Raw genomic sequence first — 23179 nt, forward strand, 5'->3', positions numbered from 1 at the left:
CGGTGGCGATTATGCCAAAGGCTCCCCATTCTTCCACTGTCATAAAATCTCCCTTAAGTTAAACGGATCTTTAGTTTCAGGTGGATGCCAGCAACAGACGCGTAACAACCTGTTCTTTCACAGGCATGCCAGCAGCTCGAGCTAAGGACTTCAAAATAGTAGCATAATTATCTACAGCAGAAGGAGGGTTCCCCATTTTCTATGACTCCACCTGCCAGGAAATTCTACAGACTCAGTGCAGTCCAAACCGGTTCCACCCGTTTCCCTATAACTTACCTTCGGGGACCCACATTTGGGCACCAGGTGTTGTTGTTTCTTGATTGATCCAGCGATCAGCGGGGGTGGGGGGTGCAGAGACAAGAAAGGTGTGTGGAATGAGGAAGGATGGAGGGCCAAGAATACCCTCAGACAAATGGCGCTAATCAAACCCGGCAACTTAATTTTATTGTAATACAGTACACTAGGGCATGCATCACTGAATCCATGTGGACAAAAGGCTATTGATCTTAACAAGGCACAGACTTGCTCTGTCAATGACTAACCTTCCAACCCCACATTTCAATCATCTACATTTCTGTCTAGACCGGATGTCCCCTCTAATTTTACCTAAACATAGCATAACATAATGTCAAGGAGCAGCTGCATCATGACATGCTGACCCCGGCCCAGTTCAATCACAGTTCCAAGCTGCTTGCAGTCATACAAGGCAGTGTAGGAACTTCCTCATGATTCTCGTCGGGCCCCAACATTATAGCAAGCAGGACACAAGTGTTGCACACACATACAGGTTTGATCCCAAATATCCCATATGGTCCCAGAGCATAGCCAGGAGTGATTCCTGAATACATCGCCAGGAATAATCCCTGAGCATTGCTGGGTGTAAACCGCAAGGGGGGAGGAGGGGGAGGGGTAGAGCAGGAGGAGGAGGAGGAGAAGAAGAAGAGGAAGAAGAGGAGGAAGAGAAGGAAGAGGAAGAGGAGGAAGATAAGGAGGAAGAGGAGGAAGAGGAGAGAGAGGAGGGAGAGGAAGAAGAGGAGAAAAAGGAGGAAGATGAGAAAGAGGTAGAAGAAGAAGAGGAAGAAGAAGAGGAAGAAGAGGTGGAAGAGGAGGAAGAAGAGGAGGAAGAGGAAGAAAAAGAAGAGGAAGAAGAAGAGGAAGAAGAAGGGGAAGAAGAAGAAGAGGAAGAGGAAAAAGAGGAGGAGGAAAAAGAGGAGGAGGAAAAAGAGGAGGAGGAAGAGGAGGAAGAAGAAGAGGAAGAGGAAAAAGAGGAGGAGGAAAAAGAGGAGGAGGAAAAAGAGGAGGAGGAAGAGGAGGAAGAAGAAGAAGAGGAATAAGAAGAAGAAGAGGTTGGGCCGGAGCGATAGCACAGCGGGTAGGGCGTTTGCCTTGCACGCGGCCGACCCGGGTTCGATCCCCGGCATCCCATATGGTCCCCCAAGCGCCGCCAGGAGTAATTCCTGAGTGCAAAAGCCAGGAGTAACCCCTGAGCATCGCTGGGTGTGACCCAAAAAGCAAAAAAAAAAAAAAAAAGAAGAAGAAGAGGAGGTAAAAGAGGAAGACGAAGAAGAAGAAGTAGAAGAAGAAGAAGAAAAAGGAGAAGAAGAAGAAGAAGAAGGAGGAGGAGGAGGAGGAGGAGAAGGAGAAAGAGAAGGAGAAGAAGAATTATTTGACGGCCTGGTGCAATCGTACCAGGAGTAAGGCACCAACCTTTTAAGATGCCAACTGGGTTCAATCCTCAGCAGCCCCATAGTCCCTGAACACTCCCATGAGTGGTCTTTCAGCATAAATCCAAGAGGAATGAGGACTGCGCCCCCAAACAAAGGGAAAAAAAAACAAAGACACTGAAGTTATGTGTAGTACAAAAGTAAATTGATTTAGCAATGGAAGGAAACTATTTAGAGAGACCTGAGCAACAGCCCAACACTTAGGGAGCTTATCATCCTGGTGGATCCCAATCACCCGACAGAGTCCCACAAACACACAAAGAGGGATTCCTGAGTACAAAGCTGAGAGTAAGCTCTAAGTATCCCCAGGTGATCACCAAGAAAAAAACCAGGGAAGAAACTACAGGAACAGCTACCACACAGATGTCAAACATCCTGGCCCATTGGAATTACAACTACATTTGGACACACAGCCATGGGCCGACGTGTGGGAGCCCACGCAGGTCAGTTCAGATACAGTCAGCCCCATATTGCTCTCACCAATGGTCCGCAGGTGCTGGTAGGTCCCCAGCATCATGTCCCTGTACAGCTTCCTCTTAGAGGTGCCCAAGCACATCTACTCTTCTGGGGTTAAGCTCATGGCCACATTGAAGGTCACTATGTCCTGAGTCAGCACACACAGGGGTTGGGAATCCCCATCCCATTCCCTTTGCTGTGAGGCCTGGAGACCCCAGGGCCCTAGGGTGTCTCTGGGCCTCTCTGCTTGGAATGAACAAGCCTCCATGCCCACTCCTGGCTGATGGGCCCCAGAAATCACACTAAGGGAGCTGGATCTGCTGAAGTGGGAGGACACTATACTAGAAGGTTCTTGGAGGTGTCAGCCTTTGATGACCCCTCCAGGGCTAATTCTAGCACCAGTGGTCCAGTGAGCACTGCAGAGAGTAACACCTGAGCGCAGATCCTGCAGGACCCATAAGAGGGTCCCTGGGTACAGCAAAAACCACTGAACACAGACCCCTCACTCCCACAGCCTGTGATCACTAGGGATGAGAACATGACAGTCCATATCCAGAGAGCAACTCAAAGCTGTGTGTGGACATGTGTGCCTGTTGGAAATCATGGTTCAGGGTCACCCAAATCTCTCTCAAAGCAGGTAAAAGTGACTTTACCCTAATTCCTATACTGGCCTCAGATTTCGTTTGGTCCATCTCCCTGGGACCAGCGCATGCCCAGAACTGTGCATACAGCAACGAGTGAACATGAGACTGTGTGACCGAGCAGGCAAGGCTCTTCAGAGAGGGAAGGACAAAACAGGGGATAGGCCTGTCCTGGTGCCCAAGTCATTGTAGCTGCCAGGGCACATATGAAGCACATATGAGGCCAGCACATCCCTGGGGCTCTGATACCGGTGGGAATCCAGAGCACAGAGGACCTACTGAGCACCTCCACTGTGCACAAAAATAAACACAAAAGAAAACAAAGGAGCAGGATAGAATAACAGTACAGTGGCTTCAGGGACAGCAGGCAGGTGCCGATCCTGTGCTCCATATGGTCCCCAACACATTGCCAGGTGCAATGCTGGCGTCCAAAGCTAGGATGATTCTGAGAAATACTTGGTGTGCACCCCCAAATAAAACAGAAAACCCGGGAGGCCAGGCTTGGACCTCCAGCAATCCATACAGTTGCCAAGATCGGTCAGGGGTGATCCTTATGCACAGAGCTGTGAGTACTCCTTGAGCACCGCTGGGTCCAAATACAACAAAACAAACGACACAAAAGTGGCTTCAAACAGCAGAGTGGGGTGCTCTGATCTGAAGTCTCATCCCAGGGATCTTTCCTGAAGAAACTAGAGAGACAACCGAGGAAGCCCCTGTGCTCCTGTCACTGCCTTGTGTCAACCTGTCACTCTTCTCCTACCTGGAGACAGTTTTTCAGAAGGCGCAGCACCATCGTCTCCTGCCTCTTGTTGTTCTGAGGATCCGCAGGAGGCTCCACGCAAAGGCCTGGAGAAGTCAGAACAGTGAGAGGAGCACCGCCCCACCTCCTCTGACCAGCCACACCTCGGGGACCAGCTCACAGACCCACCTTGGGGAGACACTGTCAGAAGCCTGTCTCCTCTGGGGATGCAAAATGTGTTGGCATCTGTCTTGCCCTGATTCAGGACAGGAGCTATGGGCCCAGGCTACAAGGGAGAAAACAGTAGCCTTCACTCCCCAGATTCCTCCCTGGACCTCACAGGAAAGTTCGAGAGGCACAGCCAGGGGCTGACTTTGAAGTCAGGAGCTCCTGCCTATAAGTACCTCCTGCAGGCCAGCAACAGGCCTGCACTGGGAAACCATAGCCAGGAATGTGGCCCTGCCATGGAGCAGTCACAGGACTTAATGTGGACGAGCCTTCAGTTAAGTACTTGTAGGGAGGACAAGGACATGAGCCTGCACTCTCTCCCAGGGACTGATGTCATTTCTGGATCCAGGTAAGCCCAAGGCACGGTCCTGCTCTGTCCCACTGGACCTGAGCCCGTCTGGGTCCTGATTCACTCTAATCCGGAATCAGCACATCTACAGGAGCCTCAGCACTCGCTCCTGTTGTGCAGGAATATATTTGAAAACTACACAAACAGCCGGTTGTGTATAGCAAAATAATCCAAATAACCAGAGTGTAAACTAAAAACCGTAATATGAACTGTGTCTGACAGAACTTTTTGACTCTACTTTATACTATAAATATTCTCTCTGTGGGCCTGGGGTGATCTTGCATCAGACACAAGTACAATACTCAGGTATCTTGGCCCCTGGCTGCAGTGATCCCTGAGCTCAGAATCAGGTGTAAGGCCTGAGCACTGTAGGGAGCAGCCAAAAACACAGCAACAGGGGCTGGAGCAATAGCACAGTGGGTAGGGTGTTTGCCTTGCATGCGGCCAACCCGGGTTCGATTCCCAGCATCCCATATGGTCCCTCGAGCACCACCAGGAGTAATTGCATGAACCAGGAGTAACCCCTGTGAATCACCAGGTGTGACCCAAAAGAAAAAAAAACTCATGCGCAAGACAAATTCTAGGAGAAACATTAAAAGAGTCAAACAGTGGGTCCTTAAAACCCCATTTTCTGGTATTTCCTTGAATCTTACTTTTTGTCCCCCTGTTCTCACATGTTTTCTGTGCACATGTATATAGGTTTTTGTGTGTGTATGTGTGAGTGTTTCATGTTTGGGCCAGCACTGGCAGTGCTCATGAGGTTTTCCTAGCTCTGCACTCTGGATTCACTTTTCACTTCTGGTAGATTTGGGGGTCACTAGGATGCAGGGAACAGAACCCAGGTTCTCAATGTGCAAAATAAGTGCCCTATTCGCTGTACTATTGCTCCAGGTCTAAGTAAATTTCTTCCCAAAATACCAGGAGCAGTCCCTGAGCAAATCTCTCCCTCCCCACAAAACACCAATTATCTTCCTTAAAAAAAAAAAAAAAAAAACCTAAACGCTTTACTCACAAAATTGCTTGGGGTGGACTGATCAGAGACAGATGCAGAGTGTGGGGTTGGGAGGGGCGCTTTGCAACTTTATCCGAGCCCATCCCCCACGTAGTATATATTCACCTGGGTGGGCATGTCTGTCCACACAGGGCGCCTGGCCCTTTTAGGGCTCCGTAGTGGAATGGGTATGTTGTGACATCACAGACACAGTCTTCTGACACATTTTCCAGCCCAGACCCAGTCACATGGGTCAGGCCACTACCTGGGAGAAGGAACAAGTAGTGGCCTGCGTGGAAGGGGGACTCTGAAGGCCGATTCTGTCGCAGGACAAGAGCAGCCTCATACCTCCTCATCTCCCCACTGTGAGCTGTGGGGCCGCGCCAGCTTGGGGGCGCTTTTCACTTGTTCCCCGTTATCCAGGTGGTTCTGAGGTGTAGCAGAGGCCTTAGGAGGACGTGGAGCTTTGCAGGGTGCAGTGGGGGCTGTACCGAGGAGCTGGGGTCGCGGGTGTGAGTGCGTGACCCTGGGACACCCCAACGGCCAGGGTCACCTCCAGTTCTGCAACGGTGGACACGGGGCTGGGCTCGGATAAAGGAGTGGAGAGGCAGCTGCTGGAGTGGCCGGTCACACAGTGGGGGATGGGGGTGAGGAGAAGTGCCCTGATCTTGTACTGGTCAGTCAAACAGGAAAAATGCAAGTGAGTTGACTCAAGGTAAAAATAGCCTGGTAGGTTGTGAGTGGGGCATGGGACAATGAGTTTCTTGGGGAAGTCATCAATCGAATTGGATGAAAGCAGTGACTCCAAAGCTAGCCCTGGAGGTGCAGAGAGAAACTGGCCTAGCAGCAGCCCAGAAAACTGGAGAGAGATTGGACAAGAGCAAAGGCACTGCACAGCCAACACTCTACCCCTTGACAACACACAAGCAGTGGACACTTGCCACACAATTTCCAACCTAGAGTATGAACTAAGAGGGGTAGTCCAGAAGCTTGACACTTCCACTGAACTAGGTCGTCCTGAGTCCATCCCAGTATGCCAAATCGTGGCTGAATAGAACCTAAGAAATGCTACATATGGAGCTGGAGCGATAGCACAGCAGGTAGGGCGTTTGCCTCGCACACGGCCAACCCGTATTCAAATTCAGCATCCCATATGGTCCCCTGAGCACCGCCAGGAGTAATTCCTGAGTGCAGAGCCAGGAGTAAACCCTGTGCATCGCCAGGTGTGACCCAAAAAGAAAAAAAAAAAAAGAAAGAAATGCTACGTATGGCCCCCAAAAAGTATATATGAATAAATAAATCCAAGCATATCAACCAATCTTAATGAAGGCATAAATTTAGTGGAAAGGGCAGCAAACCATACAGTTCACTATGCAGCCTTACTTGGCCTGGATTCTAAGCCCAGTATCCCTTGTTCCATGCCTCTCAGGTATGAATTCCTGAGCTCAGTCAGTGTAAAGTCTGAGCACAGCAAGGTGTGGCTCCCCCAAACATAACACAGGAAAGCCTGAAAAATGAAGGTGTGCATGTTTTTCCAACTTAAAAGGACTCACCGAAGCACTGTTTTGATCTCTGCCATAAATTCCTATTAACCAGGGCCTCTGAGCCAAGTCAGAGAGAGAGCAAAGAATGACATGGTACAGCTGTTTATGTCATCACCTTCCTCCTGAGTTCCATAACCAAGACCCATTATTTACAAGTTAACACAGACATGTTGTCCAAATGGCAGGACACTGGTATGGCTGCAGTCAGGGTGATAATCACCAAGTGCCTTTCCGTGATGATACCGGCATGGGAAGCTTGTCATATACTAGGATTATTTCCTTTTTAGCTGCACTTTTGTGGCACCCCTGATCAACCTTGGGCAAAGGATACTTGTTTTACTCAGGGGGCCTGTTTCGACCTTAGGGACTGTTATTAGGGGATCAAGTCATCTAACGTGAATTTTACTATGTCTTCTAAGCCTTGAGGGAAATAGGAAGGCCTGCCCACATACTTAACATACAGATTTCTCTTGAGTGTGCATTTTCATATGAATTCTAAGGCCTGAAGACAGACTGAAGGCCTTTCCACATGTGTGACATTTATGAGGTTTTTCTTTACTATGAATTTTTCTGTGCTTAGTAAGGTACCAAATTACAGAGAAGGCCTTTCCACAATCCGGACAAATATAAGGTTTCTCTCTAACGTGTGTTTTCTTATGACTACAAAGGTTTGAGGAATGAAAATATGTCTTCCCACATTCCTCACATGCAAAAAGTTTCTCTAGTATGGAAACTCCTATGCTGATGAAGGCTGGAAGTGCTTCTGAAGGCCTTCCCACATTCCTTACATGTATATGGCTTCTCTCCAGTGTGAACTCTCCTGTGTAAAGTAAGTTTTGAGGGTGTGCTAAAGGCCTTCCCACACTCCTGACATGCATAAGGCTTCTCTCCAGTATGAGTTTTCAGATGCTCAGTAAGGACTGACCGATGAGTGAAGGCCTTTCCACAAGCCTTACATTTATGAGGTTTCTCTCCAGTGTGAATTCTCCTATGAACAGTAAATCCATAGGATGTGCTAAAGGCCTTCCCACATTCCTTACATGTATATGGTTTCTCTCCAGTGTGAACTCTCCTGTGTAAAGTAAGTTTTGAGGATTTGCTAAAGGCCTTCCCACACTCCTGACATGCATAGGGCTTCTCTCCAGTATGAGTTTTCAGATGCTCAGTAAGGACTGACCGACGAGTGAAGGCCTTTGCACAAGCCTTACATTTATGAGGTTTCTCTCCTGTGTGAATTATCCTATGAATAGTAAGTCCTGAGGATGTGCTAAAGGCCTTCCCACATTCCTGACATACACAAGGCTTCTCTCCAGTATGAATTCTTCTGTGATTCAAAAGGTTTGAGGAATAAACAAACGCCTTCCCACATTCCTTACAGAGATACAGTTTCTCTCCAGTGTGATGTTTCTTGTGCGTCCAAAGGCTTGAGTAATAAGCAAAGACCTTCCCACAGTCCTGACATGAATATGGTTTCTCTCCAGAATGACTTTTCCTGTGACGAGAAAGGTTTGAGTAGCAACTAAAGGCCTTCCCACAGTCCTGACACAAGAAAGCTTTCATTCCTGTATGAACTTCCCTGTGGACCCTAAGTTGTGAAGACAGGGTAAAGGTCTGTCCACATTCCTTACATGCATGAAGTTTCTCTGCATTATGAACTCTCCTATGTATAATAAGGTTTGAGGGGGAAGTGAAAGCCTTTCCACAGTCCTTACACATAGACAGTTTCACCCCAGTGTGTTTCTTTGGACTATCATACCAGGAAGTCGCCTGACTGAACTTTTGTCCTCGCTGTGGACAATCCTGGGGATCCTGAACACTGTGATTTTCTAAGGGAAGATCAAGATGCCGAGAACATGGGAAGGTTCCCCCACAATGGTTACTCTTGGATGGGTTCAGTCCATGGTGCCTTTGCTTGTGGGCATTTTTGCATGAGTGACTCACTATAAATGGTACTCCTTTTTCACAATCCAGGGGCTGCCCCGATGAGGGAGTTTGCGTCCTAAAACTGAGGACAAAAGATTGTGAGGAGCATTTCCCGGGGGAGGGCTTCTTCAGAGTGACGTCACTCTTTCCATTCTGATCACCCTCAGAAGATATACCACCTGTCTTGGCATCCTCATGGGGATGAGGGCAGGACTGCTCACTCGAGACTTTGTCACAGAGTGCAGGATCAGAGACATTCCACCTGGGCTGGCTGCTTCCCTGTAGAGTAGGAGAGAAGGATTCCGATTATTGCAATATTCCTTGAGTCTCCCTGTCAAAAGAAACTAATGCCTGCAGGTTGGTTTCTAACATTTCTATCACAAGGAATGCAATTTCTGACATGTGAATGGCTTTTCCATGGATAAGCTAATATTTCTACATGGTGGATTCACAGAACAAAAGGATGCAGGGTGATTAAGCTGTCAACCCAACAAACAAAGATAAAATGAAAATAAGTCCCCTGTAGAAAACTGAAGTAGTTTCAAGCAAAATAAAATACACCTGTGTCCGGTTCAGTTCTAGCTCAGTGTGGAGCCAGTGAAGCATGTGTGAAGGGAATGCTGCAGCCACATACAGATGACAAGAACCTTGATCCACTGAAAACATCTCACCACAAGTTGGTTCCTCTCCTGGATCAATAAGTGGGTTTTTTTTTGTAGTTTATTTAATTTGAGGCATTTGCCTTGCACACGGCCAACCTGGATTCGATTCCTCTGCCCCTCTCAGAGAGCCCGACAAGCTACTGAGAGTATTCTGCCCACACAGCAGAGCCTGGCAAGCTACCCGTGGCGTATTTGATATGCCAAAAACGGTAACAAAAAGTCTCACAATGGAGACATTACTGGCACCCGGCTCGAGGAAATCGATGAACAACGGGATGACAGTGCTACAGTGCATTGAATTTGAGGGGACCAACCAAGTGGTGTTCAGGGACCACTGTTGGTGGGGCTCTGGGACCATATGGGGTACTGGGGATGGAGCCCAGGTTTCCATCCTTGTGTAAGATAAGTCCCCTTCCCATTGTATTATCACTAGTGCCAACAAACCAGTTCTTTCTATTAAACTTGTGCTTACTTTCAGTGGAATGAAAAAATCACAATATTTCTTCCATATTAAAGACAGAAGAATTGGGGCTGGAATCACAGTACAGTGGGAAAAGTGTTTGTGTAGCGTGTGGCAGACCCGAGTGGAAGCTCTGGCATCCCAAGGGTCCCCTGAGCACTGCCAGGAGTAATTCCTGAGCTAAGCTAGTAGTAACCCCTCAGCATTTCTGCATGGGAATGAAAAAGCAAAATAAAAATAATAATAGAAATATCTTTAGATTTAAAATGACTGATTTTAGTACCCAGTGAGAATATAGACCCTCTACTCCCAGCATTAGGCTCCAAAATTCCTCAAGCAATACCCAGACTTTCACCTTTCAAGTCACAATCATGTTCCAGTGAGCTGTCCCACCAGTATAATATTTATATTCAACACGCAAATCATACCAGGTCACTCCCATTCAGAGACTCCGTTCCCAAATCAAATTGCTGCAATGCCAAATCCTGAAGCTGCAGCTTGAGTTCTGAAATCAAACACAATACACAATGGAAGAATTAGTAATGGAACATATTTCAATGGGATCCATTGCAGGGATTGTTGCGAGCAGGTTGGGAATTCACAAAACTTCGTGTTTTGTTTTTTAATCAGACCTGGTGTTACCAGGGGGACCATATCAGATGCTATGGATTCATCCTGGGTCGGACACATGAAAGGCAAGTACCTTCCTTGCTGTACTATCGCTCTAGCTCAAATGAGCTTAGTTATGGGCTCACTCATTCACTATTTATAAAGAAAAGTGAAATATATTCTTAGGGGGTTATAGCAAACAGCAGGTAGGGCATTTGCCTTGCATGAAGCTGACAGGGGCTGATCCCTGGGCACCACCAAAAGTAACCTCTGAAAACTGCCAGGAATAAACTCTGAAAATCCCCAGCCCAAAATCAAAACAAAAAAATTTAGTTAATATTACTGGAAAAACATACTATTGATCTGAGGGCAAAGAAAAGCATGACAGAGAGAGCAGAGGGGCATCCAGCTGATTCTGAACAGGGCACGCAGACACTGGAGGCTGCACAGCCAGGCTGGTGAGGCACAGACTGGGGACAAGAGCCATGAATCCCATGGACTATTCTACATACTGGACAGATGAAGAATAATGATAAAGCCAAGAGAGTAAAGCGTAGGATCATTCCATAAGGGACTGTGTGTAAAAACACAAAAGAGAAGAGGGGGCCCAGCGGGGCTCTATCTCTCCCGCTGCCTGCGTTCGGTAGTCTCCAGCCGCTTCCCCCACCCCGGGGAGGTTGATGGTGATGATGAGGCAGGCGAAGGAAGGAAGAAGGCCAAACTGGTTGCTCGATCAGTTTATTTCGTTCTCTCTCTCTCTGCTTCTCTTCCGGTTCTCGATCTCTCTCTGGATCTTCCTCTAATTCGCTTTCTGCCCCGCTCGCTCTCACTTCTTTCACCTTGTTCTCTGCTTATGTGTGTGCCACTGTGCTCTCTGCGTCTGTCTCTCTGCGCCTGTCTCTCTGCGCCTGTCTCTCTGCGTCTTCTTCCTCTGTCTTCTTCTTCCTCTGTCTCCCTTGTCTTCTTTCTCCTATCCCCGTCTTTTCTATCTCCCCTGAGTGCCCCACAGTCTTAGTTTATATAGCAAATTACATAGGGTGGTGACACAAAGGTGAGTTTAACATCAACAAATCAACAAAGAAGGGTAAGACTATTTCTCGAGGAGATTAACAAAATCTCATCTAAGGAAATCTCATCTAAGAAGATCCACTCAAGGGTGGGGGTCCAAACAAGGGTGTATCAGGGTGTGAGCTAGTAATCTACTTAAATAGTTAAAGTAAATCTACTTCTAATATTTCTAGCAATGTCATTCTGTATGAGCACAGTAAGAGACATAAAGTTTGTTTTTTCCTGAGGGCATCTCCAGACCACAGTCTTCAGGCCAGGTTAATCTTCCTAACCCCAGCAGGATCCTAATCTCATCGTTACTTTTGGATCATGACAGCATTATCCATGATCATGCTCTCAACTTATAGTTGAGTATTGTGGCGCTTTGGCCTGGCCCATTTCGATGCCAGGGTAGCACATAACTCACCGCTTGCCCTAGATCCGTCCTGTCCCTTGTCGGGATCCTGCTTTTGGGGTGCTAGGAACTGAGGGCAACTTGAGTTAAGAAAGCAGATGCCCAGGAGTAAATATTATTGGAGTCAATCAACTCCCAATTTATAAGCACAATATTGTCTTCCTGTGTCCATACAGAAAGGAAATTGCTTTAAGGTAAACTATGTTCCCTAAGGCAAGGCTAAAAGGACAAACCCCATGTTATCTACAGGACTGTGCTGTGGAGTGAAGGGCAGTGTGAGTGCGGCACAGACACCTGGATCCAGGAGCTCGAGGCCCTGGGGTCAGCAGTGTGTTACACACATGCTCAGGGAACTGATACACTGCGCAAGGCCCAGCCAGGGAGGGTTCCCAGACACTCACCTGCAAACACGTCTCTCCTCCCCAGCCTCCGGGCTCCGCCTTCCAGCCAAGAGATCACTTCAGGCTTCATCCCTGAATGCCCTGCATCCCAGAGAGATAAAGCATGGATTAGTGACAAGGAAAAGGTGACAGGAAAACCCTACATCCCTAATAAAACCAGGCAAACTCCTAAAAAGACAGGAACAGAATCTCCACTTTCGATTTCCATGATTGGTGCTTATCAGAGAAATAAACCCCAGGTTTTAGTTTCAGAGTGAAACTGAGTCAGACAGGAGTTTCCCAAGAACCACTGGAAGTGAACCCAAACACTGAAATAAAACAACATCTGATGGGGGGAGGCCTTAAGAAAGAAATGAACGTGTGGTTGTAGTGATTGTCCAGCATGAAGGGTACATGCCTGACACACACATACAGGTTTGTTCCCTGACATCCATATATGGATGGTTCCTCTCCCAACACACAGGGGGATGGGAGTCTGGGCCCATCTCTACCCCATTCTCAGGCTATGAGGATGGGACATCTCAGTTCAGTAGCACCGCTGAATATATACCTAGGAGTAATCCCTGAGCATTACTGGGTATAGCCACCTAACTAAATCAAAACTGAAGGAAAAAATCCAAAGAAACAAAAAAAATAAAGTTGTAAGCCAGATGCAATAGTACAGTGGGTAAGACAAGCCTGTGAATTAAACCGGGTTTAATCCACAGCACCCCCATGGGTTCCAGAGCACTGCCAGAGTGATCCTTTGGCACAGAACCAGGAGGAATGTGGACTGTGGCCCTGAATCAAAACCTAAAGTATGAAGTGAAGGGTAGAACAAGAAGCAAATTGATTTAGCAATGAAGGAACTATTCACAGAACCTGAATGATATACAGTGTGTAGAGAGCTTTGCCATGCATATTAGCTGACCCAGGTAAAGTCTGACAATTGCCAAGTACGGCCAAATAACAAAAACAGAAAAGAAAAAAAAAAGAAAGAATTATCCACATGGCTGTTAAATATCCTGGCAGTGTCAGAATCATGGCCCAAATCAAACACAGCCCAGCCCAGCCCCCAGTGCCCACGTTGGTTCATCCAGGCATAGTCAGCCCCCATGATGCTCTCACCAACGGCCCGCAGGTGCTGGTAGGTCTCCAGCATCACGTCTCGGTACAGCTTTTTCTGATCGGCATCCAGGCACATCCACTCCTCCGGGGAAAAGAACATGGCCACATCGTGGAAGGTAATTGCGTCCTGAGCCAATACATAGGGGGACAGGAGTCAGGGCCCGTCTCTACCCCATTCTCAGGCTATAAGGATGGGACATCTCAGGGTGCTTAAGGGGCTCTGGGCCTCTCTCTTGAGAGAGAAACCAGCCTCGGTTTCTTTCTCTCCATGTGCCCTCCTAGCTGACATGGAGAAATCACTCCAGCTGTCACGCTAAGGTAGTCGAATCTGGTAAAATATGAGGACACTATACAGGAAGGTTACTGGAGGTGCCAGCCTTGCACACAGCCACCTCAAGGCCAATCCCAAACCACTGGTCCAGTGAGCACTGCAGAGAGTAACAACTAAGCTCTGAACCAGCAAGATCAAAAAACCCACATCCCTCTATTCTAGGCATGAGAAGGGGACACTCGATGTCCAGCAACCAACTCAAAGCTGTGTGAGGACATATGTGCATGTAGGACTTGGAACTCACCATTCAGGGCTGCCCCAAATCCCTGTCAAACAAGGTGAAAGTGTCTTTGTTTGGTTGGCTTTTTTGATTTTCCCCTGGTGATGATCAGGTGTTCCTCCTGGCTCTGCACTCTGGAATTACTATTGCTGGTACTTGGGGGACCATATGGGATGAAGGTGATTTATCCTGGACCAGCCAGAAATGCCCTACCACTGTGCTAGCTTTCCGGCTCCATATAAAGTGTCCTGACATCCAACACTTCTGGCGGCCCGTCTGCCTCCCTTGGATTGGCGCATGCCCGAAACTGTGCATACAGCAGCATGACACTGTGTGACTTAGCAGGCAAGGCTCTCAAGAGCAGGATGGAAAAAATAGGGGAAATGAATGTCCTAAAGTCAGAGTCACTGCAGCTGTCAAGGCATATATGGGGGCAGCAGGCCACAGAGGCCCCTATGCCATTCAAGGATGATTCCAAAATATAACCAAGGGGCTGGAGCAATAGCATAGCGGGTAGGGCGTTTTTGCCTTGCACGCGGCCGACCCGGGTTCAATTCCCAGCATCCCATATGGTCCCCTGAGCACCGCCAGGGGTGATTCCTGAGTGCAGAGCCAGGAGTAACCCCTGTGCATAGCCAGGTGTGACCCAAAAAGAAAAAAAAAAAACAAGATACATAACCAAGACAAAGCTCTGAGCAGCTTCACTATGAGATAACAACAAAAACAACAGAAAACAAAACAGCAGGATCAAGTATTGCAGCAGGTCCAGGATCAGCAGGTAGGACTGTCAATCCCCACTGTCCCATATGGACCCCCACACACTGCCAGGTGAATTTTCAAGTGTAGAACCAGGAATCTACCCTGAGAATCACTGATGTGAATCTCCCATCACCTCACAAAACAAAAGAAACTGAAGAAGTCAACCTTGTACCCCCCACAGCTCATAGGGTTCCTGAGACCTGGCAGAAGTGATCCTTGAGCACTGAGTTACGAGAACTCATTGAGCACCACTAGGTGCCACCTCAAACCCAAATAAAACAAAACAGACAAGGACAAAGTGCCTCAAACAGCAAAAATTCGGACACTCAGGCCAAGAACCACATCCCAAGGCTCCTTCTTCAAACTCAGAGACACACAGCCCTGGAAGTCTGTGAGCGCCTGTCATCGCATCATGTCATCACATCATTCTCTTCCCACCTGGGGACAGTGTGTCAGATGGCGTGTCACCATCGTCTGTAGCTTCTGTAATTCCTGGGGATCAGCAGGAGGCTCCATGGAAACACCTGTAGGACTAACCAGAGCCGTAAGCACCAGAGAGGAGCACAACCCCGGGCCCTGACTGGAAGTCCCAGCATTGGAGTAGAAAGATTTGGTCAGCCTCACCCTTAGCACAGTTCACAGACCCACCCAGGGAGACACTGCCAGATGCTCCTTCCTCTCCTGAGGACACAGAAACAACTGGAATCCAGGCTTCCCTTCGCTCTCAGGGAAGGAAAGGCAAGTAGCTGACCTGCTGTCCTATCTCTCAGGCCTTGGGTCTACTTTAACTGAAAATGTTATATATCTAAACAGAAATCTAGCAGAATAGATGACAATTAGGTCCTGGAGCCAAAGCAATAACACATAGGGGAGGGCAGTTGCCTCGCTCATAACTACCCCCGAATCCCATAAGGTCCCCAAAGTCCACCAGGAGTGATTCCTGATTGCGGAGTCAGGAGTAAGCCTAGATAAACTACTGCTGGGTGTGGCACCAAACCAAAACCAGACACAGGAAAAAATGTGGGTTGTGTACTGAGTAGAAAAAAAGAACATCTAATTTCACAACTTTCTGGACTTTACCCAGTGTAAAAGATTTTTTATGATGGTCACAGACATAGCACAGAGCATGGGGCGCTTGCCTGGCACATATTTCAACCAAATTTCAATCCCCATCAGCCCTAAGGGGTCCCAAGGGTTGCATGGGGTGATCAATGAGCAGAACCCTCTATTTCAGAGCCGTGGGCCTCCAACCAAAAATAAGCCAATAAATTTAGGGGCTGGAGCTATAGCACGCTAGTGTATTGGCCTTGCGTATGGCTGACCTGGGTTCAGTCCCCAAGACCCCACTTGGTACCATAAACAGGAACACAGAATATGACCCAAAAAAAAAACCAAAAAAGTAGAATTTGTATATTAGTCAACCCCCACCAGCCCACTTTGTAAGATACATGTTTGGGTTTTGGGGCCACAAGTGGAAGAACTTTGGGCTTATTCCTGCAGTGCTTCGGGGACACTGCATTGTGCCAGGATTGTCCCATGACAGGCTGCTTGCAAGTCCAGGACCTACACTCCTGACCCAAGGATTCATATTCTATAAAAATCCTATGAACCTTGTGATATGACACAGACTGGCATGATGGGGGTCAGGGATGAGGCCCGGTGGATAGAGGCCATGGCAGGACTGCTGGCACCTGGCGGCTCCCAGTGTGACCCTGAGCCTGCAGCACAGCTGCAATTTCAAAGGTTTTAAGGGATCAGGAAGAGAGACCAGTGGGCAGGGCACTTGCCATGCATGTGGCAAACTCAACTTCACATCCTGAATCCCCAAGGAGTGCTCCCTTAGCACTGCTGGGTTTGGTAGAAATCCCACCTCAACTCCTCTAACTTCCCAAATAAAGGCAAAGAGGAAGCCATCTTGCCAACAGCAGAGGTGTGAATTCTAGCAGTATAATCTCAAGGGTCAGTTCTTTGGTTTGTTTTTTGTTTTGGGGCCACACCTTCAATGCTCAGAGCTTACAGGCCAGGTTTCACAGACTGCAAGATTTTATTCATTGAAGAATGTGATTTTATGGGGCTGGAGCAATAGCACAGCGGGTAGGGCGTTTGCCTTGCATGCGGCCGACCCGGGTTCAATTCCCAGCATCCCATATGGTCCCCTGAGCACCGCCAGGGGTGACTCCTGAGTGCAGAGCCAGGAGTAACCCCTGTGCATCACCCGGTGTGACCTAAAAACCAAAAAAAAAAAAAAAATGTGATTTTATGTAAGAAATATAGGAAGGGAAGTACACTTCACCCAAAAGAAATCTTTTTTTTTTGGCTTTTTGAGTCACACCTGGCTGTTGGAGACCAGCACTGCAGACAGGAATATTTTCCCTTTTTCAGCTGCCTTCTGGAAATAATTTCAGAGGCAGTTTTCCTTTTCTCACAAGAAGCCTGGCTGGTCTTTGACATGCAGATTTTAGGTGCTAGCCAGGCCTGACTTGACATTGTAGATTCCAGGTTCTGGCCTAGCCTAGTCTTTGGGATGTAAATCCGAGTGCTTTCAGCCCAAGGAAGGCTTTGGTTATGGTTTTGGTTTTGTATCTTATTTCTGGGGGCCTAGATTAATGGCCTGCAGATACAAGAGAATAACGTTGCCTCAATGTTCTTCCTGTAACATCTTTTGGTGCCTTTGGTGACGTCAATGTATTGTGCCCTTTGGAAGTGCCATGATGAGTAAAAGGGGTTCGGAGAGAGATACAAGGAAGGAGAAACTAGAGAAGGAGGAGGCGGTAGATCCAGAGAGAGGCCGGAGCTGGGAGTGCAGGAGATGGAAGATTAAAGATTGAATAAACGGTAACTAATCAGCAACCAGCATGGTCCTCGTTCTTCCTTCGCCTTTCCTTGACCACCGGCTGTCCCGATCCAGTCCACACACTGCGGTTCCAGGGCACCGAACGTGGGCGGTGAGACAGAGCCACCCGGAGAGCCCGAGAGTGCACTCGCCCCACGGCGAGCTTTAGTTTTTCACACCCGGCAATGCACAGGGGTTACTCCTGGCTCATACACTCAGGAATTACCCCTGGCGGTGCTCAGGGGACAATATGAGATGCTGGGAATCAAACCCGGGTCGGCCGCATGCAAGGCAAACGCCCTACCCGCTGTGCTATTGCTCCAGCCCTGACCCAAAAGAAATCTTATTAGTGAATTTTTCTCAGAGACTCCAACCCCTTCATTTTCCTCCTAACAGTCTCTTGTTGAAAGTCTTCCAGAATGTTCATGCCTGAGAACTTCCAACGAAGGTATGAACAGAAGGGCAGGAAAGAGCTCACTGGGCTGCAGCAGACGCAGGCCAGCTAGAAGTCCAGGGTGCCTCCCAAGAATAGTAGAAATAAGTACCAGGAGGTTGACTCCATGGCTTGGAGCTGGTCTCTCACTCTGGGCAACTCAGAGAAGGGAACACCAAGTAAAATGTGGTTGGAAGTTATGCGGGGGAAGGGTGATGCGTGCCGAATGTAGACTAGGGACTGAACACAATGGCCACTCAACACCTTTATTGCAAACCACAACATCTAATCAGAGAGAGAGAATAAAAGGGAATACCCTGCCATAGTGGCAGTGTGGGGTGGGGGGGGGGGGGAGACGGGACTGGGGAGGGTGGGAGAGATGCTGGGTTTACTGGTGGTAGAGGATGGGCACTGGTGAAGGGATGGGTTCTCGAACTATGTATGGGGGAAACATGAGCACAATAATGTATAATTCATTTCAATTCTTAATGTAATTTTATTAGATCAATAAAGTCCAGATTGAAAAAAAAAAAAAAAGAAGTCCAGGGTGCCTTTCCTCGTACCTCCACTAAGCACAGTGTAGGGCACAGCCTTCATGCACTGACACGTGTGGTTCGAAATCCCACCCCACCTATCCCCAAGGAGTGAGATAAAACCCAGGGAGAGGAGCTTAAAGAACTGAGCACCAGCTTTAATGACAGGGGATATGGCATCTCAGAGACACATGAACAGAGCGGCATAGTCCCTGACCATCTCCAAATTAGTAACAAAACATGGAAAACAAAACAAAAAGGTAGAAGAGAAGCCCACAAATGCCACAAAAGTACTTTAAAAAATGCTCATGACAAAAAAAAATGCTCAAGACAAATATATATATATATATTTTTTTTTTTGGGGGGGTTTGTGGGAGACACCCAGCAGTGCTCAGGGAGCCTTATGGGGTGCTGGGGATCAAACCACTAGGCCACATGCAAGGAAAGTTACCTGTTTGCCCTCCTACTGCTCCAGCCCTTTCTTTATTATCTTTTGTGGTATTTGGGCCACTCCTCTCCATGCTCAGACAATCCCATGGGGTACCAGTGAAGAGGAGGGCAGGTTAAGAGTTAAATTTGCCTTTGTAACTGTTTGACTGCTTTGAAAGATATTTTCTTTGTGACCTCCCGAAACTGTCACCAAATGGGCCAACAAACTACCCTAGGAACTCTAAGCAAACATTTGCAGGGAAGCAGTTAACAGTAAACAAATGTTTAGATACGCAAATTAAGCGACCTATCTGTGATCCCCTTTGATCTATAGATGTGATTCCCTTTGATATGTGAGATTTTCATTTGTCAACAAATGTTTAGATATGCAAATTAAGTGACCTACCTGTGATCCCCCTTTGATCTATAGATGTGATTCCCTTTGATATATGAGATTTTCATTTCTCCCCCAAAAGGGTATAAAAACAGCTAGCTTTTTGAGTTCGGGGCCTTCAGTTATGCCACGCTATTGAGGCACAATTGAAGGTCCCAATATAGCTATATTGGCTTAAATAAACCCCATGCGTTTGCAGAAAGAGTTGTTTTGGTTGTGTTCTTTTGTTTCTCCGAGCCTCCCCCAGGCAGAGATCTGCTGCCCCTAACACCAGGGGAATCCAAGTTGGCCCTGAGCGAGACCAATGTCCTCTTGGTTGTACTAAGGATCACACCCTTAGAGTGAGACATTTAAAACCTAGTGCAGCTGGTCCCTGCAAACCCCGTTTCTGCAAATACTCACATGAACAGAAGGGGGAGCCTCTGGTCTGAGAGAGATGGACAGTGGGGGGATGCTCGCAAACTTGACAGGTGAAGCAGAAATTCTTTTTCTGGAAAAAAATAAAATCATAGAGAGTTAGCAAAGATAGTACAGCTGATAGGGTGCTTTTCATTTAATCAGCTAAGCTTGGGTAAATATGTAAAAGTACATAGGTTTCCCCAACCCAGCACTGCCAGGAACTATGCCTGAACTAAGATCCAAGGGTAAGCCCTGAGCATTTGCCAGTTGTGGCCCCAAAATTACAATTACAAACAACAATAATAGGGGCTGGAGCAATAGCACAGCGGGTAGGGCATTTGCCTTGCATGCAGCCGACCTGGGTTCAATTCCCAGCACCCCATACGGCCCCTCCAAGCACTGCCAGGAGTAATTCCTGAGTGCATGAGCCAGGAGTAACCCCTGTGCAATGCCAGGTGTGACCCCAAAGGCAATAAATAAATAACAATAATAAATTAAAATTTGAGGGGCTAGAGAGATAGCACAGCAGGTAGGGTGTTTGCCTTAGATGCGGCCGACCCGGGTTCGATCCCCAGCATCCCATAGGGTCCCTTAAGCACTGCCAGGAGTAATTCCTGAGTGCATGAGCCAAGAGTAATCCCTGTTCATCGCTGGGTGTGACCAAAACAGGAAAACAAAAATGAAAAATAATTAAAATTTTCCAGTGCATAGGGGCTGGAAAGATAGTCAGTAGTTGAGGTTCTTGTGTTGTATGTGGCCAACCCAAATTTGATTGCTGGCATCCTACATGGGTCCCTGAGCACCACCAGGCATGATATCAGAGTGAAGAGGTAGAAATAATCCCTGAGCATTCTTTTTTTGGGGGGGGGAAATCACACCTGGCAATGCACAGGGGTTACTCCTGGCTCTGCACTCAGGAAACACCCCTGACATGATTAGGGGACTGTTGGGGACTGTTTAGGACCCTGAACAAAAGGGAGCCCCTCAACCTTTACTCTGTACAAACTGGAAAATTCCATTACCAATGTTTGCATAACCTGAGGCACAGGTGCCCTTGTGACAAAGGAAATAGCTAACCTCAAGAAGTAAAAGTAGCCCAGGGCAGTTAACCACGAGACACTAAGAGCCTGTAGAGAAGAATACCTTCCTTTACAGTAAAAGCCATACCCTAGCTTACAAAACCTTGTACGTTCAGCCTGACAGATGTTCCTGCCAGATAAACACTTGTCTACGTGACCTCCTTCCCCTCCCCACTATTTCTCAACCGACTCTTAGAGAATATTGTAGCCCACCAAAGAACACCCCGAACTTTTCTTTATTTGGTCTCAGAAGACACTTCCCTGATGATTGACAACTCATGTACCAACCCCCTGCTAAGAAATTTATAAAACCAGCATGACTGGCAATAAACTTGCTCTTGATCAGCATATGTTGTCTTGAGCCTCCTTCTTTCTAACCTCACCAGTTTTGTTCTCAGGTCGGGACCGCTCAGGAAACCCACTCAATTAGGAGCGCTTTCCACTGTTGCCTCTCCGAAGGCCGGAGAGATTTCAGGGAACACGCAGAGGACCATAGGGGATGCTGGGAATTGAACCCGGGTCGGCCGAGTGCAAGGCAAACGCCCTACCTGCTATGCTATCGCTCCAGCCCCTCCCTGAGCATTCTTAACTGTCTCCCCTCCAAAAAAATTTTTTAAACTAATAAAAATTATTTGAAATAAATAAAGTTGTGGTAGCTAATGGTGATCCTAGATCATATTATGAGAGGCTTTGAGGCACACCCAGCAAGTATCCCAGCTACTTCCTGCTAAGATTACACACTTGGTTGCAATATTCCCTGTGGCCCAACACAGTCCTGATACAACCCCCTACCTCACCAGACTCCTGCATTCTCTTTAAGCTCCCCATCTCCCCAGGCCCCCAAAACATACTGCAATAGCATGAAACATGTGAAAATAAAGGTTCCACCAAATACTTTTGAGCCCAAGCATGAAAAGAACGCACCCACCCACCCCCTGCATCCCGCAGGGCAGGAGGGTAGTACATTGGGAGGGGCAGCGTTGACCTTGCATGCAACTGACCCAGATTGAGCCCCAGCACCCCTTAGGATCCCGAGCACTACCAGGAGTGTACACCGCAGATATCTTCCAAAAAATAAACAAAACTTAAAAAAAAAAATTTTTTTTTTCTTTTAGGGGCTGGAGCAATAGCACAGTGAGTAGGGCATTGCACGAAGCTGACCTGGTTAGATTTCCAGCATCCCATATGGTCCCCTGAGCACCACCAGGTGTAATGCCTGAGTGCAGAGCCAGGAGTAGCCCCTGTGCATCCCCGGCATGACCCCCCAAAAAAATTTTTTTAAATGACTGCCTCCCTTCCCCTGCCCCAGAAACACACACACATTGACAAGGGAAATCGATCCTTTTGCCCTGACGCCATCCAAAATTGCCCTACAGAATGAAAGGCGGCCAGCAAAGGGCAGGGCAGATCTAGGGAAATTCCTAGGACTTTCCCCAGCCCTATGCCTGTAATCACCAGGGGCTCCGAGTGTCTGTCTACAGGGGAACTAATGAAGAGGTGGCCCGAGAACGCCCCACCGATGTGCAGGGAGACGGAGGCTCCCTCTGGCTCTGACGCTTTCTTTTGCAGTGGCCTCGTGTCCAGACACCCCAGGGAGCCCCCCCAACCCCCAGCCTCCCTGGAGGTATCCCTGAGCTCAGAGTCAGAAGGCAGCCCGGAGCCATGAAGGCTACAGCCCTAAAACACAGTTAAAAACATTTAAAAAGAAAACACTTTCTCTTCCGTTTGTTCGAACGTTCATTGCTTCTGAAACTCTCCCAACCACTTTTGCTTTTCCAAGTTTGTTTTTTCCTCCACCTCCTGCGTCAGCCCTGAGCACCGCCGGGTGCGGCCAGCGCCCGCCCCCAGGGACTAGGCGTCCCCGCCCCCCTCACCTTCCCAAATAAGTTCTCTTCGGTAAAAAATTACCTTGTGTCCCTAAAAACCAACTGATAAATAGGATAAACCTTCCCGCAGAAGCGCTCGGTGCGCCCCGCGTGAGGGACCGCCACGCCCGGCCAGGTACCTTCCACGGAGCGACCCCGCCGCCGCTCACAAGGCGGACACTGCGAGGTTCGGGGCGCTCAGAGCGACCACTCAGCAGCCAGCGAGGAAAACGGCCCTCCGGGACCCCCCTGTTCCCTCTCGGCACCCCCTCACCCGCTCCAACTCCAGTCCTCAGGCTCCCGCTACAAAAGTCCGCTGACTGGAACGCGGAAGACTCTAGGGGGAAAGACCCAGATTCCATGACGTCACTCACATTTCCACATTTTCGGTCAGAGTCTTAAAGGGCCAGGCTCCAAATATCCTGACCAGGTACTTTCTGGTCAGGAAAGTTCTTTTTTTTTTTTTTTTTTTTTTTAACCGTTTCTGATTTTGGATCAGGTCACCAGGTCTGGGTTAGATGGGAAGTGAGAGCGTGAACAGAGAGCGTATGGAGTAGAAAGTTTTTTTTGTGTTTTTTTTTTTATTAGAGAATCACAGTGAAGTACAG

General features: G+C 48.0%; 1 protein-coding gene across 1 annotated transcript; it reads right to left on the reverse strand.

Moving 5' to 3' along the window:
- Positions 1-1558: 1558 nt before the first annotated feature.
- LOC101543927 (zinc finger protein 426-like) lies at positions 1559-22880 on the reverse strand. Its single transcript, XM_055125656.1, has 9 exons — positions 22615-22880; positions 19631-19718; positions 15045-15138; positions 13297-13423; positions 12190-12270; positions 10146-10222; positions 8775-8874; positions 3582-3667; positions 1559-1804 (listed from the first exon to the last, which is right to left on the reverse strand). Exons 3-9 carry the CDS (start codon positions 15120-15122, stop codon positions 1778-1780), a joined length of 576 nt encoding a protein of 191 aa, XP_054981631.1. The 5' UTR covers positions 15123-15138; positions 19631-19718; positions 22615-22880; the 3' UTR covers positions 1559-1777.
- Between the last annotated feature and the right edge of the window lie 299 nt (positions 22881-23179).

Source organism: Sorex araneus, chromosome 2, assembly GCF_027595985.1.
Source record: "Sorex araneus isolate mSorAra2 chromosome 2, mSorAra2.pri, whole genome shotgun sequence".
NCBI classification, from domain to species: domain Eukaryota; kingdom Metazoa; phylum Chordata; class Mammalia; order Eulipotyphla; family Soricidae; genus Sorex; species Sorex araneus.

Bases quoted from the DNA above. Each gene is read 5' to 3' on its own strand.
- LOC101543927 (XM_055125656.1), bottom strand. From the start codon at position 15,122: ATGGAGCCTCCTGCTGATCCCCAGGAATTACAGAAGCTACAGACGATG. The intron at 13,424-15,044 runs GTGGGAAGAGAA...GTATTGGCTCAG, and splicing joins ATCTGACACACTGTCCCCAG to GACGCAATTACCTTCCACGA. The intron at 1,805-3,581 runs GTAGGAGAAGAG...TTGGGGGCGCAG, and splicing joins TTCTGAAAAACTGTCTCCAG to TCCTCATTCCTCTTGGATTT.